This window comes from Nannospalax galili, unplaced genomic scaffold (genome assembly GCF_000622305.1).
Source record: "Nannospalax galili isolate Female #2095 unplaced genomic scaffold, S.galili_v1.0 scaffold471, whole genome shotgun sequence".
In the NCBI taxonomy this organism is placed as follows: domain Eukaryota; kingdom Metazoa; phylum Chordata; class Mammalia; order Rodentia; family Spalacidae; genus Nannospalax; species Nannospalax galili.
The window spans coordinates 1,703,996-1,708,048 of NW_008330333.1; the positions used below are offsets into that span (position 1 = coordinate 1,703,996).

The 4,053-nt window shown below is 45.2% G+C and overlaps 1 protein-coding gene across 3 annotated transcripts in view; it reads left to right on the top strand.

Moving 5' to 3' along the window:
• Nucleotides 1-3,691, top strand: part of Cluap1 (clusterin associated protein 1) — a 36,245-nt gene extending 32,554 nt beyond the window's left edge. For all 3 annotated transcript variants that reach the window (XM_008846129.3, XM_008846134.3, XM_029570124.1), the window contains 2 exons: nt 857-912; nt 3,251-3,691. In XM_008846129.3, the coding sequence (XP_008844351.1) occupies nt 857-912; nt 3,251-3,397 (203 nt within the window). In that variant the 3' untranslated portion in view covers nt 3,398-3,691. The remainder of the gene's footprint in view (nt 1-856; nt 913-3,250) is intronic.
• The last annotated feature ends 362 nt before the right edge of the window (nt 3,692-4,053 follow it).

A 4,053-nucleotide genomic window follows, 5' to 3' on the forward strand; every position in this document is an offset into this window, starting at 1 on the left:
GCAGATGGATACTACAGTATTGGAGACCAAGATTTGAAGTTTTACATCTGAGCAGCACTTTCTGGTTAGGAACAAAATCATCAATGAGAAATAATTGTCTAAATAACTTTTTTTTTTGTCTTTTTGAGACAGGGTCTCCCTGTAGCCCCAGCTGTCCTGGAACTCACTATGTAGACCAGGCTGGCCTTGAACTCGCAGAGATCTGCCTGCCTCTGCCTCCCAAGTGCTGGGACTTCAGGCGTGCACCACCACACCCGGCCTTAAATAACTTTTTATATGGACTTAAGCCCAGTGTCTGGGAAGTGTAATCCCTTGAACTTTTAAAGAAATATACTGATGACTTTACTCTTTGGTTATACTTTCCTTTTGGGTGTTTAAGACCATACAGTTGGCCCAAATAAATCAATTTATTTTTATACTTAAGGTCATTTGAGGATCTGTTCCTCAGGGGTCACATGGACTTGGGAGGAGCCCCTGGATCCTTTCTTTACCAGTTCCATCTATGTGAAGATAAGTCAAAGGTCCTGCTCGACCATGTCTGGTATCATTTGGAAGTATGGATGAGATGTTTCCTCTGAGTTGACCCTCTTTGTAGATGGGACACTGGTTCATTAAGTTCATTTTTTTAGTATGTACTTTAGTACTTCCGATTTTCAAAAGGAAATGGGTGCCAGGGATCAAGCTTAGGTCCAGCAGTAAGCACTTTACTGACTAAGCCATCTCCCTAGCCCCCAATAAGTTTCTGGCATATCCAGGACCAGTCCTTCAAACTAGCAGCATACTCTGTGTGTGCAAAGTTTCATCTCCTGCCTTATTCTCCAAAGGTTTCATGGCTTCTTCATGCTTTTGTTCTCAGGAAGACCCAGCAAACACATCGTGGGCACAATGCAAGGCGGAGACTCTGACGAAGTTGTGAGTCCCGACATCTCCCCTTGGCACTCCTGCACCTTCTGGCTTGGGACTGTCCTCGTAGACTAGAGCTTGGCCTCCTAAGGGCTGGCTGTTTTCTTTACTTGCCAGTAGCTCATTTCTCATTTCATGAGTGTGCTCCCCCTTTTGTTTGCCTTCTCAACTGTTCTTTCCATTCTCACTTTCCAAAGACAGCACCATCTGTCTTAGGTAAATGCAAGACTCCCAGCTCCAGGAAGCAGGTTGGTTTTCTTTTTCACCTCATCTGTTTGTTGGTGTTTGTCAGCCTGCTAAGGGCCAGCAGAGCCTCTTCCCCAGGGTGATGTCTCCTCTCTTGGGTAAGAAGCCCTTGGAATAAATCCTCCAGTGAGAGATGGAATGTTCTCCTGGGGCCTTGTGCTAAGGAGGGTTGAACACTAAGGCCAAAGATGAGAACGGTTTGGGGGTGTCATCAGGCCCTGAATTGTAAACCAGAAATGAAAAGTTGATGCTGAGGGCCATAGCCCATCCCCAGCCTCTCTTCAGCTCCATTCTGCAATTCTGGAGCAGGAACATGGAAAAGATGATCCCCTAGACCAAGGCCTCAGAGACGCTGGACAGGAAACTGAGGTCAGGCACCTCTAGTGCCTTGAACCCTTTAAAGTCAATGACTGACTAGAGAACTTAACCAGAAAGGGGAAGTCTGGGGTTCTCAAATAGCAGGCTGAGGACACACTCCTCAACATGCTGAGCCTTTGTCCTATTGCGATTCCTCACAGGACTATTTGGCCCATGTGGCAAAGGTTATTGGACTGACCCAATCCCAGGTCAGTTCTGTAAGGGACTGCCTTATCTCTGAGTGTGGCATTGGTACCTGCACAGGGACATATCAGGGTCCCTGAATGTTCTTAGAGAAAGCTTGACTAAGTACCATTGTGCAGTATTGCTGAAATTCACAGGATGAACTGGCACCTAGTCTTGCTGGGCAGGCTGCAGAGTATATATATTGAATTCCTAGGGCACAGTCTATAGAGAAGCAAGGAACTCACCTTGATAGTAACATTTTTGTTTTTAACAAATAGGATATGGATGATGAAGTAGCTCGCATCCTGTCTTAAGTCTGGAACAGGAAGGGTCTGGCCTGGAACCAGTGGTGCCTGGAAAGTAGTTTCTCCCCTCCTGCATTTGCTTACATGTTTTTCAGAATCACTGTATCAGCTATGCTCAGGTCTTCCCATGCCTTACTGCTTGTTTATTTCATGGATGTGATTACAATGCTTAGAGAGAGAGAGTAGGAAGAGAAGGGACAAGGCCTCCAGTCCTAAGCTTTCCCTGCATTGAAGAGGTCAAAGAGACAAAAAGGATCAGGCAAAGGAGATCAAGCAGGCAGTGTAGAGAACTGGGGTAGAGGCCAGACTAGAGTGGATGACTTAGAAGATGGAAAGGTGGATTTCAGGGAAGAAATGATGGTTCAGCAACAGATGAAGGGTCAGATAAAGGAAGAACTGTGGATCCCGTTGAATTGGAATCCTTTTAGTTTTGGTAAGAGTGGTTTGGGTGTTATAGAGTGAGAGCCTGATTGGTATACTTGGGCAGCAGGAGGGACACACATGGGGACACTGAGTCCAACAACTTGTCCAGGGAATTATTTCTTTTTTTATGAAACAAGGTCTTTGTAGCCCAGACTGTGGCTCTTCCTGCCTCAGCCTCCAGAGCACTTGCACCATCATAGTCCTGGCTTGTAGTTCTGCTGGGAAGGAAGCAGACAAAGCAGGGTAGCTGGAGGTGGGGGCTTTTTAGAGATGGAAATTCCAGCATGTGTGTACTGTTGGGAATGGTCTAGATTGGGTGACCATCTTGGAATATGTGAGATACAGAACTTGCTATTTAAAGTCAGCCGGAATTGGTCTCCCTGGACCCAGAGTTGAAGGAGTTGGGGCATCCTTCACCTTGCTCTCTTACCCACATCTGTGTTGCTTTTCATCCTCATCTGGAATAGACCTTCCCTCCCTTCAGGCCCCTGCCCTCCTTGCTGTCTACCTGGCCATTGGTCTTAGACTCCAGGAGTCATGCAGTTCCCAGGTTCCTCAGTATGTATTAAGGGGATTTCCAAGACGTCAATACAAAAGCTAACCCCTGCTTGCCAAGCCTAGGTAAAGACTGGTATTTGAGTTACCAGTTAGATCCTCAGTCTCAGGAAGACTGACAATATGTGCTGTGCCCCACACCTTTCACTATGGGGTGTTCTGGTTATTGTATTCTCACTCCTTGAGCTACAGTAGAGGATGAAGCAGGGTCTCTTATGGGCAAGATGTCAAGGCAAGACAACACCTCAGCTACATTTGCCATCTTTTTCCTTTAGGAAGACTCGGAGGACAGTGAAATTGACGTGGAAGATGATGAAGAAGATGACGATTTGGAAGATGAAAGCATTGCTCTCTCACCAGCTAAGCCAAATCGTAGGGTCCGGAAACCAGAGCCCCTGGATGAGAGTGACAATGACTTCTGACCTCTTGCCAAGGAACCCAGGCAGAGTAAGAACCTCAGATTTGTAGGTAAACAGGGAGTCCACAGGCTGGGAAAGTAGCAGATTCTGTTCACTGTGACAGCTAGACCCACTGAAGCAAACTTCCTTCTGTGTACCTTCCTGCATCTGTATTCTACAAAGCCCAAATAAGAACTTTAACAAACCCCAGTGGTGATTTTTCTCTTTTTCGGTCTTATTTCCTAACACTTGGGAAATGCATGTGTTGTTCTTAATTAAAATCCACAAGACAAAACCTTGAGGAGAAGTATAAACTGACACTATGTAAGTTTTGGCTACTGTTGTTATTACCATTTCCTCTAAGGGTTGAGCAGATCATGTAGTTGGAATGTGGCACAGGACTTGGCACAGGAATTACAGAGAAACATCACTTGTACGTTCTGGAATGTTATTGTACACTGGCTTTTAATTCTCGCCTTTATTCCATTTTATAGTATTATTTTCTTTCTTTTGCATCCTCACAATACAAAGCATTAGATATATTTTAGTAACTAAACTTTTCTGAAGGAGTAAATAAATTATGTAAAAACCAGCTTTCCTTGAAGATGAGGCCAAGAAAGGCTCCAGATTATGAAAGTTTAATTTTCCTCTCGAGAGCTGGTGTTCCTCTGCAGAGGAGG